The sequence below is a fragment of the Juglans microcarpa x Juglans regia genome, chromosome 8S, assembly GCF_004785595.1.
Source record: "Juglans microcarpa x Juglans regia isolate MS1-56 chromosome 8S, Jm3101_v1.0, whole genome shotgun sequence".
In the NCBI taxonomy this organism is placed as follows: domain Eukaryota; kingdom Viridiplantae; phylum Streptophyta; class Magnoliopsida; order Fagales; family Juglandaceae; genus Juglans; species Juglans microcarpa x Juglans regia.
In genome coordinates, this window is record NC_054609.1 from 3,214,254 (window position 1) to 3,227,443 (window position 13,190).

At 34.2% G+C, this 13,190-nt stretch overlaps 2 protein-coding genes across 3 annotated transcripts; one reads left to right on the forward strand and one right to left on the reverse strand.

The window, feature by feature from the left end:
- Positions 1-1,013: 1,013 nt before the first annotated feature.
- On the forward strand, positions 1,014-2,379 carry LOC121244853 (NAC domain-containing protein 2-like). The gene is made up of 3 exons (XM_041143075.1): positions 1,014-1,244; positions 1,338-1,609; positions 1,854-2,379. The coding sequence occupies exons 1-3, from the start codon at positions 1,085-1,087 to the stop codon at positions 2,277-2,279; spliced, it is 858 nt and encodes a 285-aa protein (XP_040999009.1). The 5' UTR covers positions 1,014-1,084; the 3' UTR covers positions 2,280-2,379.
- A 932-nt stretch (positions 2,380-3,311) lies between these two features.
- Positions 3,312-8,598, reverse strand: LOC121244911 (replication factor C subunit 3). 2 transcript variants are annotated; one of them, XM_041143154.1, is made up of 9 exons: positions 8,265-8,598; positions 7,406-7,622; positions 6,646-6,728; positions 6,397-6,556; positions 5,789-5,870; positions 4,971-5,100; positions 4,795-4,858; positions 4,646-4,714; positions 3,312-3,719 (listed from the first exon to the last, which is right to left on the reverse strand). In XM_041143154.1, the coding sequence occupies exons 1-9, from the start codon at positions 8,464-8,466 to the stop codon at positions 3,620-3,622; spliced, it is 1,107 nt and encodes a 368-aa protein (XP_040999088.1). In that variant the 5' UTR covers positions 8,467-8,598; the 3' UTR covers positions 3,312-3,619. The 2 variants fall into 2 exon arrangements, with proteins under 2 accessions (XP_040999088.1, XP_040999089.1); XM_041143155.1 differs by having other exon boundaries at positions 6,646-6,725; positions 8,265-8,597.
- Positions 8,599-13,190: the final 4,592 nt, after the last annotated feature.

The window sequence follows — 13,190 nt, forward strand, 5'->3', positions numbered from 1 at the left end:
GATTGTAAATCTATTTTTATTGTAAGGTAAATCTAACGTATCATATGAATTCATGTCAATTTGTGAGTTTAGTTTTACAAAATCTTTTTGTTGCAGTAGCACTTTTCTAATTTTTTCAACATCTTTAAAATGATTAAATAATTTAAAAATATTTATTATATTTCACTTAGCAATAATTTAATGAGATATTATTTGTATTAGAGAAATGATTTGTACAAGTCTCAAATAAATAAGTTTCGCATAAATCTTTATAAAAAAGTAGACCTCACTTTAAAAAAGTATAAAAAAAACTATTCTTTATAAGTTAGACTCACTTTTTTACAAATAACTTGTATGAGATTTGTTTATTTGGAACTTGTACCTAACATTACTCAAACCTAGTTCGTTTGGATAGTGAAATGAGATGAGATGATTTTATATTAGTTAAATAAAATATTGTTAAAATATTATTTTTTTAATATTATTATTGTTTTGAGATTTGAAATAGTTGAATTGTTTATTATATTTTATATATAAATTTAAAAAAATTGTAATGATAAGATGAAATGAATTGAAAGTATTTTTATATCCAAACGGAGTCTAATCTTTTTTAGCAGGACTCACTTTTTCAAAAAGAGTCTATATAAAATTTATCTATTTAAAATTTATACTAATATTAATTTCATTTCACTGTAAATAAATATTAAAAAGAGTGAATATAGCTAGAAAAATGATAAATAATATTTCTCTTACTAGTGTTATCAACTTGCACCCGATCAGTACCGACTAGCTAACCCGTCCAAAACAAAGAGCGTAAGCAGTGACAAAATCACCTCCAAGTGGGCGATTGTCACGGACTCACGCACGCACTTGGCCTGAGCGTTCGCCACCTGTCCCCACTGCGTTATTAACTAGTTCAGGGGCAAAATAATAATAATAATATATTATCGTCCACGTGTTTTCTGTAACCCACCGACTCCTGCCGACACGTGTCCCCCCACCATCCTATATATTCAGCTCTCCCCGCTTGCGTTCCTAGTTTCAAAGGCGCCGCCTCTAAACTTCACACAGGACAGACAGCGTGTGGAAAAGTCGAGAGTTGAGAATGACATCGGAGTTGGTGTTACCTCCTGGCTTCAGATTCCATCCGACGGACGAGGAGCTCGTCGTGCACTACCTTTGCCGGAAATGTGCGTCACAGCCGATCGCTGTGCCGATTATAACCGAAATCGACCTCTACAAATACGATCCTTGGGAACTACCGAGTAATATTTTTTTTTCTACTCGATTCAACTGAGTATGAATGTCCTTAATTTCTTTAATTTATTGATTTTTGGTGGTTGGCGGATATGTTACAGCCATAGCGTCCTACGGAGAGAAAGAGTGGTACTTCTTTTCACCGAGAGACCGGAAGTACCCAAACGGCTCAAGGCCGAACCGGGCGGCTGGGACCGGTTACTGGAAGGCGACCGGAGCAGATAAGCCGATCGGGAAGCCGAAGGCGCTCGGTATCAAGAAGGCTCTGGTGTTCTACTCCGGAAAGGCTCCCAGAGGAGAGAAAACCAATTGGATCATGCACGAGTATCGGCTGGACGTGGATCGCTCGGCTCGCAAGAAGCAAAGCTTAAGGGTGGGTAATATAGATAGGGGTAAAACAGGCATTCCGATGCACCGGAAGATCGGAGATCGTCGAAAGGACCGTCTTCTTTTCAATGCAAGCTTGGTCTCGTCTGTCACTGTTCAGATTGGGCGGATTTAACGCTCAAAATGGACGGTGGCGATGGTCCCTTTCTTAAATCAAAAGACAATCTCTACCCTCGTTTTGTGAGAAATTTCTTTCGCTGAATTTTTTTTAACGGTCTCGATTTTGACAGCTGGACGATTGGGTTCTGTGCCGCATTTACAACAAGAAGGGCAGTATCGAGAAGCAACAATTGCAGAAGATGAACAGCTCGGCAACGGAGGACACGAAGCCGGAGATTCTGACCGGCGGTAGGACCACGTTGGCGGCACATCCCGCTCCTCCGATGGCTGCGAAGTCGAACGATTATATGTACTACGACACGTCAGATTCGGTGCCGAGGCTGCACACGGACTCGAGCTGCTCGGAGCAAGTGGTGTCGCCGGAATTCACGTGCGAGGTGCAGAGCGAGCGTAAGTACTGGGAAAAGTCACTGGAGTTCCCATATAGTAGTACCATGGATGACACCTTCGACGGCGGGTTCGGGTCGCAATTCCAGAGTAGTAATCAGATGTCGTCGTTACAAGATATATTGACATACCTGCAGAAGCCGTTCTGATGTGGGACGTCTTTCTAGCCCGTACGAGGCTGACGACATTGGTAGATGGAGTAGGGATTTTAATAATTTTGTCTCATTAAATACATTTCATAATATTTAAGAATGAATTTTAACATATTAAATATTATGATAATAAAAAGAAATGCATTCATGGTACAATAATACTACGCAACCAAATAACCATCCATGCTCGTTTGGATAAGTTGATGACTTATTATACTTGCTGAGGTGGGCAACATATATAAATATATTAAATATTTATTTAAAAAATAGAATAATTATATACGAATAATATTAATTAACAAATATTAAACATACAATTCTTCTATAATTATTTGGAAGGTAGAAAAATATTTCATCTCATTTTTATCATTTTAATTTTTTTAAATTTTTATATAAAATATAATAAATAATTTAATTTTTTTTAATTTTAAAAAATAATATTTTATTTAATTTTTAATTTTTATCTAAAATATCTCATCCCACCATTTAAATCGCACTTAAATGATATTTGCTGAGAGAAAAAAACTTAAATAATTAGTTATAATGGTGGAATATGGATTTTGGGGATATCAAATGTTTTTGGAAAGTTGATGCATCAGACTAATAAAGGGAATTGGGAGGGAAACAATTATTACACAACTCTTTAATAAAATATTATCATTTTTCAAAAAAAAAATAATAAGAAATATATCAAAATCAAACAAAACACAAATTAATAATAACTAATTAAAGAATCATTTTTGAATGGACTAATGTTGGATGGTGGATACGTTCAATTCACAAATGGTTGCATGTGTATCTCATTTATGGAGAATGTATTTGCGGCTCATACTTTTGCTACGACTTCTTGGTAGTTGGGTTGATTTTCTTCTTATCCGTAAACTAGTATTTTATTTGAAAATGCTTTGTTTTTTTCTGCAGCTCTTTCAACAGTAAAATACTGTTTACTCAATTTCTTTTCTCCCCAATGACAATTCCATGTAGGAATCACGACTCTACCTTCTAAGTGAGGACGCCAAACACAAGACAGAGCAGAGCAGATATCTAAGTTATTCAAATGGACATCCCCCAAATGATACAATTTGAGATCCCCTTGCTTTAGTTGGGGAAATAAAATCTTGACTGCAGGCACAATTGCAAACTTACACCTCTACATTCTTTCAAGTCAATTGGCTTGCAGTTGCAGACTACATAAGCTAACATCCAATTCTGGAAGCCAAAATCAAACCGAACATCTCAAAATTCTATCTACTCGGTGTGGAGAGATGAAACAAACCATATACCTCATTAAGTAAGATTCCAAGGGAAAGCAGCAGCCCATGTAGAGATAAACACAATTACTTTGCAGCAGCAACCAAATCCGAGCGTGCTCGTGTAAAAGAAGCGATCAGGGATCCGAGTTGCAACTTATCGTTGCACCCAAGACTCAACCTGTACCTGCAGGATTGAAATACTAACATGAATAAAGGGAATAAATGAAACTGAAACCTCAGAAACTATCAACTCCAATTCCATCGTCGCCCAAACTAAGATACCAACAAAATCCTCAAACAAAAATAAGAGAAACGAGCACCAAATGTGTTCCACTTAATAGACAATATATATTATATGGCCCAGTTAAATACCACCTTCAATGCTTGCATTCTGCAGAAATATCCTTGGAGAATATACACAAACCCCCTCAAAATACTACACAATTTGAATCACCCCCTCAAACTACCATTGTATGGGTAAAAGACTAGATAAATACAGACAGCATGATATAGCACAAAGGCAGACACAACTTGAGTATGCTTGTCCTTGTACATTTTCAAGGATAATGCGTGCGCACACACAAAATCTCAGAAAATTTTAAGATGTGCACCTATTAATTGGTTGTAACATTGAGATTACATCATTGTTAGGCCTATCTTTGTTAAGGAATCCTGCATGGGTTTCGTGTATGGTTAGTTAAAGGTATATGTATTTGTCGGGCATCTCGACCTGCTAGCTTAAGCCTTCTCGATTAGATTATGGGTATTGTTTACTCTTTGTCAGGCCTGTTTGTCATGGTCTCAATTGGATAATCAGGGAAATCCCCCAAGAAGAAGCCAAGCCTGAGGCCAAGAAAAGCGAGTTCAAGGTAAGGAGCCAAATCAGTTTGTCTTAGTTTGGTTTCTTTTCACCCAAACCGGAAGGTGGCATTAAGGATTCTTGCATTGGTTGGATATGTAATTGATTATGCGTAATGTACTTACTGGACCTCTCCACCAATTAAAGTCAGAAGACACTAACAATCTTAAAGCGAAAAAATGACAAGGTTCATCTATTTGCATACGGAAGAACAAAATATAGCATGTAAAAAGAGCAAATTGCATATATACTCTATGTCAGCCAAGTCATTAATCAACTGGACTCGAACATCTGATGGCATCTTGATCTTGAAAACAAACCTGTTAGAACAATGCACAAGGAAAATGAGATCAAAAGAATAAAATGCCAAGTGGATACCTAGCAAATGCACAACACTTACATTGTCACCTCTCTCACAATATCTACCAGGGCCAATCCTTTCCTCGTCTTCATTTCAGATATTCCTACATGAGTTGAGCATAAAAATAAAAATATAAAATTTGGGAAGAAGAAACTTCTACAGAACTGTCACTAGCTGCAACAATGGCATTATAATTAAAAAAACGTTTCATATACGTTTGAAACTCTCTGAAAATGATTCATTCAAAAGCCAGTATGATATCTGCTCTATGTCTTTGGGCAACGGATTTCCAGTGCACATGTATACAGCTTCTTCTGTTATCTGCTGAGAAGCCATATGTGTAGACTGTATACATAATATTAGGAAAAAAAAACCAAAGAGATCAACAACATCATCAAGGATCCATTCACAAAGAGAAATTAATTGAAACTAGACAAAAAAAGAAGAAGAAGAAGAATAAGGAAAAAATAAACTTGAATTCTAATGTAAAGGAACAATTTTTTAACAACTAAAGATATCAAAAGTTTTGTTAAAAAAAGGAGTGCTGGGAGTGCACCCAAGTACACGTGTATACAAAGGAAAACATCTACCTAAGACGAGAAAGGAGAACAAGAATTTAGAAAATCCATAACGGACGAGGACTTGAGGAGTGGATTTTTTGTGGGCTGTTTATCCACTCATACAAAGATTTGAACATGGAAAAATCTAACTCTGGAAATCTTCATAATTGTTAAGCCAATGGAAAAGGACACGAATATGAGGACTACTATGATTGATAATTTGATAATCATGATTACCCATCTGAACCCACAATAATACAGCTATATTTCAGCTCTGCACGTTTAGTTTGGCCATGTTAATGACCCTATAAGAAGGATAATTTGCACATCAAGTACAATACAAGCAATAAATTGGATATATACTACTCTCATAAGTACCTTCAACCCACAATAACCGGGTAGAGGGGAGGGGGAGCAATAATAATAGAAGAAGCAGAAGAAGACGAAAAACTAGAGGGGAAAAATTATATAACCTGTAAAATATTCAAAGCCTTTCTCATATCACCATTGCTAAGTCGTACAAGTGCCGCTAACCCAGTTTCAGGTAAATCAAGCCTATTCCAGTCACAAAGTGGTTGAACACAGCCATAAGACAAGTGATATAGCATCATTTATTTACAAGATTGTCAATATTAACTAAAGCGCCGAAAGCATTCATCCATTTATGATTCCCAATCCCTTTATAAATAAAGTTTCTCAAACATATTTGAGTTGAATTCCAAAAAAGAAAACCCAATTTGCCTCTTCGAAAGAAGCTTTTATCTTTGATGAACTGAGTCTGAATAGCCAGCAGTTATAGACTAACGAGCTTGTGTATGTATGAAATATCCCCCCTTCTAGAAGGAGAATGAAATCAATGGTCTAAAAAGTCTGACATATAAGTAAGAATTTCAATAGAGAGAAATTTCAACATCTAAATTGATGGCAAACTCCCTCACACAGCCCATCAAAACTTTTTAGAACATGTATTCATACCTTCTTGGAGAAACTAGTAATTGAACTGACCCACAAATTTTTTTCTTCTTGCAGAAAAATTGATATGAGTGATTCCATACATGTAATTAATATGCAATACACTTACTTTTCAGCTTCTATAACATGTTTGAGTCGCTCAGTGACATGAAAAGAATCAAGAGGAGCAAAACGAAATCGAGTACATCTTGATTGTAGGGCTGGAATAATCTTGTTGACGTGATTACAAATAAGTGTGAACCTGGTGTTTCTTGTGTATTTCTCGATCACTGTAAAGCATAATAAAACAGGTGTATCAATACAATGACATCTAGAAAACAAAATTAAAGAAATAAAAGAAACATGTAACAACTTCTACCTCTACGCAAGGCAAATTGTGCATCTTTTGTCATAGCATCAGCCTCATCCAATAAGATCAACTTTACAGATGACTTTGCACTGCTAAGAAAAAAGGAAGAAGTAAAACACTTCAGCCATCAACTAAGAGAATGAAGTGCATTTCCCAGTGACTTCTCAAGCCAGAAAGCAATATATCATTGCTGTTATAAATTTGAGAAGAATTAATACGTGTGGGACACAACATTGTACTGAAGCACATGCAACATAATCTAATGGACATGAAAAATCTGGCAACAAATATTTGAACCCAAAAATGTGAAGAAATTTATGATAATCTGATTTGGAAGTCTTACATGTTACTGCATTGTAAAGGGGAAGAGTGCTATATAGTTATATGTGCGCACCCACTGAGAGAAGATGAAAACCTACACTCTTTTTTTATTATTTTTTCATAGCTCTATTTGAGTTGATAAACTTATACCTCTCAGACCCATCTATATGGAGCCTACAACCACCACAAGACAAGGACAACCAACCAAACACCATTTTTCATTGTTTCATTTAGAGTAACATTCAGGGCAAAGGAAGCAATATGTGTATATTACATCTTCAACCAAAAAATCTTTCTTCAAAAGTTATTCATTGAAAACATCTAAGAGCATTTGCAACTCAAAATCAATATGCTTCCTATAAATTCGGAAATGCCGAATTTCGCACAGAAAAAGTGGCAAACCAAGAAACTACAAGTTTGAAAGTAACATGTACAGAATGAAGGATACCCAAAAGAGAAGCTCTGAGTACTAGCAAAATCTTGGATCTGTTGTCGCACAACATCAATTCCCCTATCATCCGATGCATTCAGCTCCAAAATCATATTGTGGAATTGTACGCCGTAAAGCTTGCGTGCCACAGCCAGGAAAGTCGATGTTTTGCCTGTTCCAGGCGGGCCATACAATAGGAGATGGGGCAATCTGTTCTCGCTCGTCAGCCTATCAACTGTTTTAAACCCAAGAATAGAAGTAGGAATTATAACAAGGTCAGGCATGCGACTCGAATTCAAGCTACATTCTTTTCGTTTTACATCGTTTGCTGGTAACCAATAGGAAACATGCAGAAACTCCAGCGTCCCGTTTGCTTTACTGAGAAACGGAAGGAAATTAAGATGGATAATATGTTGAGCCTCATAATTTACGATGAGTCTCTCAAAATTGTGATGTCACAACTCTGGCACACCCTACACTTGTACTAGGCTGGGGGCAATTCATTGCTTTCTTATCTCCTACATAACCAAAAAATTAATCTTAAAATTAATCACTATAACGTTTTTCTTTCTTTTGCCACATTTTCTCAGAAACCAAACAATTGTTGAGGATAAGTTTCACTGTCCAATTAGGTTTGACTACAATATCAAAACTTCAAAATTTTCTCTAGTCATTTTCTTTCCGTAGTTTTCTTGGACCCAAAGCAATAGGCGAAATGAAGATCCACATTCTTAAAGGCTTCACTTGAATTTCAACTATACGACTCCTTTATATCTCTCTCCGGAATCAAACGGAAAATCAAAGGGGGAAAAAAGTAAAGAACAGAAAACCCTAGGACCGAGAAGGGAAAGGGAGAGTTAATAGTCAGGTACTCAACTGGTGTCGACGATGTCACGGTGAGCAGCAACGTCGGCGAGAGACTGAGGGCGATACTTCTCGACCCAGGGGACGGCTTTGGACTCCGGTGGGACGACGACGACGTTTTTGCCCTTATCGTTTTTGTTATTGGGCTTGAGAGAGTGGTTGCTGTGGTCGTTGTCGTCGATGTCCATGACCACGGGAGATAGCGCCTCCGCCATTGGTGAGAAACGATCTCGTCGTTTTGGTTTGGGCTCTGCGTATCGGTTCTCTGCTTCCTCTTCGCTTCAGCTACTGAGTGAGAGTGAGTGATGGCGCCAACAATTGTATATTTGACGTCCGGTTCGCATGCGGTTCCTGATTTTACGGTTGCCAAAGTAATTTTGTTTTGTTTTTATTTTTTATTTCAAAGCAACATGATTTAATATAAAATCATGTGAAAATGAGAAATGCTTGATCCATTATGAGAATTACAAAAAATCACCCTACAAATTAACTTATGAAGAGAAATATTTTAATGATTATATAAAAGTAAATTACTTAATAAAGTAGATTTAGAGTGGTTTGCATTCGGAAGTCATTTCAAGTCATCTCAACTCATCTTACTACTATTTACTACTATTTATCAACTTTGACTCACAAATTTTACTACTATTCACAACCTATCTCACTACTATTCACAACTCATCTCAACTCATCTTCAAATCCAAACGACACTTAACTAATCACGTAAAAATATATCACTTTATGTAATTATTTATGTCTATAGCATTTCTCACTGATAAATATTGTAAGTTTACTCATAATATTGGTAGAAAGCCTATGCATTGATGAGTAAAGAAAGTCTACAATTATTATGAATATGGTTTGGATAGTAAAATAGAATGAGATGATTTTAGGTGAGTTGAATAAAATATTATTATAATATTATTTTTTAATATTATTATTATTTTGAAATTTGAAAAAGTTGAATTATTTATTATATTTTGTATAAGAATTTAAAAAATTGTAATAATGAGATGAAACTATTTATAAATCCAAACAAGACCGTTTTAAGGTTGTGTTTGGTTGTTAAATCAAATTTAATTCATCTCAAACTAATCTTTGATGAGATCGATTACTTTTCAACTTTTTATAAAAAGGTTAAACTTATTTTAACCTACTTCATACATTTTAACTTAAAAAATTAATCTCATCTCTTAAACTAAAAAAGTTAAACTTATATAATGAAACTCTGGATCTAAACCTAACCTAAGTGATGGCATGTTTAAATCTAACCGCCCCATTTTAAATTTTTATGGCCAATAACAGGGTCGATTGATTGAGGACACTGGAAGGGATCTTTATGATTTTTCCTTAGGTAGAGGTGTTGGTCAGAAGTTGGCACATGCAGGGCACGAGCAATAGCATTCTCCATAAGCATATGAGATGACAACTCTTTAGAGAGAGAGAGATGATAATAACAATGGCTAAAAGAATGTTTAAGGTGGGGTTTAGACATGAGATAGTTGAAATAAAAGTTAAAAGTTAAATAAAATATTCTTAGAATATTATTTTTAATATTATTATTATTTTAAGATTTAAAAAAATTGAATTGTTTATTATATTTTATATGAAAATTTGATAAAATTGTAATGATGAAATGAGTTGAGATCAACTTTGAATCCAAACGGGGTTAGGTTGCGTTTGGATAGTAGAGTGATTTCAGATATTTTATAAATAATAGTAAAAAAATAAAAAAAAAAGTAATGATAAAATATTGAATAATAGTGAATAATAATAAAATATAATAAAAATATGTAAAAAATAATAATAAAATAATAAATAATAATGAAGTATTATAAGATTCACGTGTGCTTATGGCAACGCATGATCCTCAAATGTCATGGAACTTGAGATAAATGGTAAAAGAGAGATGAGTCATGACTTTCAAAAACTAAAAAGAAGAGAGTAAGGGAGGAAAAAAAAAAAAAAAATGAGAGTAAAAGAGGAGCAAGGAGAAGGAAGGAGAAGCGAGCGGACGAGATGGAAAAGTGGAAACTTTTCTCTCATCCGCATTGAATTAGGAGGGGAGAGAGAACTCTCACGAGATAGTAAAGAGATGAGACTCTTCTCTTAGAATGGAGTACTCAAGAGGCTCTTTTTTTAATTAGATATTATATTGTTAGCTCGTATATTTTGTGGGATTGGGATTCTTTATAATATATGCTCGAATTTTAGAATTTAGGATAAACGAGATAGACATATAAAGAAATCTCACGATATTTGAATTAAACAAAGAGTACAAGGACGATATGGAATCGAGGAAAATCCTCTAAAAGCAACGGTTTTGGTTTTGATACGAAGAATCAAGTTCATAAAATATAGAGATGTTCTAATTTCTTAAAGGTTCAAAGATGTTTGTTTGCTCAGCATCTTGTCGTGCGCACTAAAAAGAATGGATGCAAAGGGCCGGGAAATGATAATATATACATTATACATGTTTTAAATGCACAAATTTACTTTTTATAAAAAAGTAGACTCTGCATAAAAAAAATATGAAAAATTCACTTTTATTTTTATGGAACGCATATTTTTACAAAAGATTTGTACATTCGAGACTTGTACTTGATATTACTAAAAAAAAAGAGTGTTACAGTAATAAAGGAATTATACAAAAGTAATCTCACAAACTTACGTATTTTTATGTGATTCGTCAGATCTACTTTACAATAAAAGTAACTTTATAATCTAACAAATTACGTTAAATCATATCAATTTGTAGGATTATTTTTATACAATCATGCTAGAGTATTTCTAAAATAAAAAAGAATAGATGCAAAGCAGCTGATACCTCGAACCATGATGATTTCCATCCGAATCCTTTTATATTTCTTCATTCCCCTTTATTCTTTGCCATAGTTCTTGAGTGGCATCCGAATGTTTAAAAACCAACTATTTTGTTACCTTTCTTCTCATAGTAAACTGATTCCTCAAAATTTTGCTGATTTACTTTCAGGCATGAGTGAAACCCTCGTATGCATGAAAAAAACTAATTTACCTAATTGGCGTTATTAAGTTTTAGTTTATGTTTAGATAGTGAGCTATTTTGAAGTATTCTGTAAAAAAATAACAATACAATAGTGAACAGTAGTGAAAATTAGGTAAAAATTAATAATAAAATAATAAATAGCAGTGAGAATTCTTGAGCATCCAAACTAGGCATCATTTAGCACTACGTTGTAATGACATGACAAACCACCAAAATGTAGTATAATATTAAATCGATAAAAAAATATATATTTATAAGTTGATTGGAAAGAGAAATTTTAAAATTTGAATATTATAAAACTAATTTTATCATTTAAATGATATAGATTATATATTCTATATATCAACTTGAAAATAAAATTACTGTAAATGATAAGTCATGCATTGTATCTCTTTTACATCGTTTAGAAGACTTGGACTTTTTGTCATTCCATTAACTAAAATTAAGGTTTGGAATTCCATGTTTAAAGGACATTGACTTAGGTTTTTCTAATAGGCAATGCTGAAAACAATCTTAGAGTGTGTAGTGTTCGTAGGAGAAAATGGGGTTATTATTAAAAAAAATAATTTTTATGTGGTTTTCAAATTTATCTATTTTTTTCAAAAATCATATGTAAAAACTGCATGCTTCAAAATTGCAATTGTCATTTCTCTTTTCTGAGATGTTATTTCATGCCTTGATATTGCGATGCTAGGTATTCCTCTCCTTATTTTCACTTTTACTTTATTTTTAAATTTATTAGTAAATGATACAGCTGATATATTTATGTCTGTATTAGCAATGTGATCTAGGGATAGACGGTATTAGTGTAGATTTATTGTTGTAGAAAAAAGGAAAGTTCTGTCTACTATACTATCATTCACATTTAGAGTAAATGATGGTATAATGTTATTTTTAAAAAGAGTAATACTAGATATAATTTTAAGGTGTGTAAATGCTAGGGTTGTATAGGAACTGTCCAAACTGACTGTAAACCGATCAGACCGGCTGCCGGAGCACGGAACCGGCAGGAAATCGGCTGGCAGGCGGCACAAAATGCTAGAAACTAATGTCGGCTAGTTTGGCGCCGGTTTGAACCCTTTAAAAATTGCTGAACTGGCCAACCCTTATATATATATATATGTTAAATAAAACGGCGTCGTTTTTTTTATGATATTTGTTAAAAAATATATATATATGAAATGACGTCGTTTCAAAGTGGGTTAATTAAACACGCCCCATTCTTCTTCCCGTTGTCTTCTTCCCCAGGTCTTCTTCAGGTTTTAGGGTTTCGTCTTCTTTCCACAACGTTGCTCCTCTCCTTTTTCACAAAAGACGTCGACGGTAGGCTGAAGTTCGCACTGACACACATCGAGACTGATATGATTGGTTTTCTCTCTCCCAATCGACTGATTTCGACCAGTTCTGAGCTCTCATGGCAGACGTCGGTGGGGGCATCGAAACCGACGCCGAACCCATCATTGTACAGTCCTAGTAAATGTTATGCACACTCTCTTTGAAAAATGTCTAAACTCATTACTAACAAATTGAGTCTTTTTTTCATTTGAGTCCTAAATTTTCACTTATGTCAAAAGGAATGCACGAAACTTTCACACCATTAGACTATATAAATCATTTTCCTTCAAAAAATAGCTATTAGACATTCAACAATATATAATGTATAAATAATAGAGTATAAATATAGAGTTTTGCTACACATAAACTGATATATTAGCACACAATTTATAGTGAGATTCATTTTAACTTCAAAAAATAAACCACCAATCATTGTTTAGCATAGTTAATGTGAAAAAAGCTTCCACATCAACATTGTATTGGGTATATAAAAAAATAAGACTTTTAAATAGATTTTCTCGTAAATATATATGGTATTTTTGGTTTTTTATCCGATGAGACCTCGATTAAAATTAATTT

Excerpts from the sequence above, each read along its gene's own strand:
- LOC121244853 (XM_041143075.1), top strand. The coding sequence starts at position 1,085 with ATGACATCGGAGTTGGTGTTACCTCCTGGCTTCAGATTCCATCCGACG. Across the intron at positions 1,245-1,337 it reads CGATCCTTGGGAACTACCGA|CCATAGCGTCCTACGGAGAG; the intron begins GTAATATTTTTT and ends GATATGTTACAG. Across the intron at positions 1,610-1,853 it reads GCAAGAAGCAAAGCTTAAGG|CTGGACGATTGGGTTCTGTG; the intron begins GTGGGTAATATA and ends CGATTTTGACAG.
- LOC121244911 (XM_041143154.1), bottom strand. The coding sequence starts at position 8,466 with ATGGCGGAGGCGCTATCTCCCGTGGTCATGGACATCGACGACAACGAC. Across the intron at positions 5,101-5,788 it reads AGGCTTTGAATATTTTACAG|TCTACACATATGGCTTCTCA; the intron begins GTTATATAATTT and ends TTATGTATACAG. Across the intron at positions 3,720-4,645 it reads AATGACTTGGCTGACATAGA|GTACAGGTTGAGTCTTGGGT; the intron begins GTATATATGCAA and ends TCAATCCTGCAG.